This window comes from Sphaeroforma arctica (genome assembly GCF_001186125.1).
Source record: "Sphaeroforma arctica JP610 unplaced genomic scaffold supercont1.4992, whole genome shotgun sequence".
Classification (NCBI taxonomy): Eukaryota; class Ichthyosporea; order Ichthyophonida; genus Sphaeroforma; species Sphaeroforma arctica.
In genome coordinates, this window is record NW_014035566.1 from 1,408 (window position 1) to 2,169 (window position 762).

The following is a 762-nucleotide window of genomic DNA, read 5'->3' on the forward strand; positions in this document are numbered from 1 at the left end:
TTTCTATGCAGACTGTATCAGCGTTTATACTAGAGGTGCACTTAGTCGAGAAAACTTACGATTTAACTGTCGATCGTAGTGATAAGGGATGCATAGGGGTCAACCCGGGCAAGCTGGTCGGTCGTACGACACGTATTTCCTAATAATATAGATAGAGGTCTTGTTTATAGTGCATACTGTATGGTATATATTAAGAAATAGTATATAGTATCAGCATTCAGCACTGTAGCTCTTCAATGCGAGATAATGCCAAGCTGCTGCATCTGACACATACGTCTCAACGGGGGAGAGCACAGGCCAAAGCTATGGCCTCGCATAGGCACCCCAAAGCTATGGTTAACACAGCCGTTGCTTCACATATGAACGCTCACATAGGCCCAGATGTATGCTCACAAGTACGAGTGCAAGTACAAACGTACAATGCCTCTATACATACCCGAAGGTCATGGAGGTTACTATGTGTGGTTATATGTGTGCTGCTCTTGAGTACAAGCACATTGGTGGCTTGTGTTGGCGAACAAAGATACGAAGAGCTGACGGAGTCACAGGGAGCCCGCATGCACACTAATTATGCAGTATACGATCCGCAACTGATCGATCCATGTGACCCATTAGGCTTGGCTAATGGGAGTGTAGACGGGAATGTGACTGAGTATTCGTACTGTGTGAACTATACGATACAGCAAGAGTTCAGGTGCTATTGGCTGGACTTTATAAAGACCGAGGGTGTTATAGTGGGTGATGTATACCAACAGCAGAATC

The 762-nt window shown here is 45.3% G+C and overlaps 1 protein-coding gene across 1 annotated transcript; it reads left to right on the forward strand.

The window, feature by feature from the left end:
- Positions 1–243: 243 nt before the first annotated feature.
- Positions 244–568, forward strand: SARC_14710 (hypothetical protein; the record flags this gene model as incomplete). The annotated part of the gene is made up of 2 exons (XM_014291157.1): positions 244–383; positions 443–568. Coding segments are annotated over 2 exons (266 nt in total), but the record flags the coding sequence as incomplete, so codon positions are not given.
- Between the last annotated feature and the right edge of the window lie 194 nt (positions 569–762).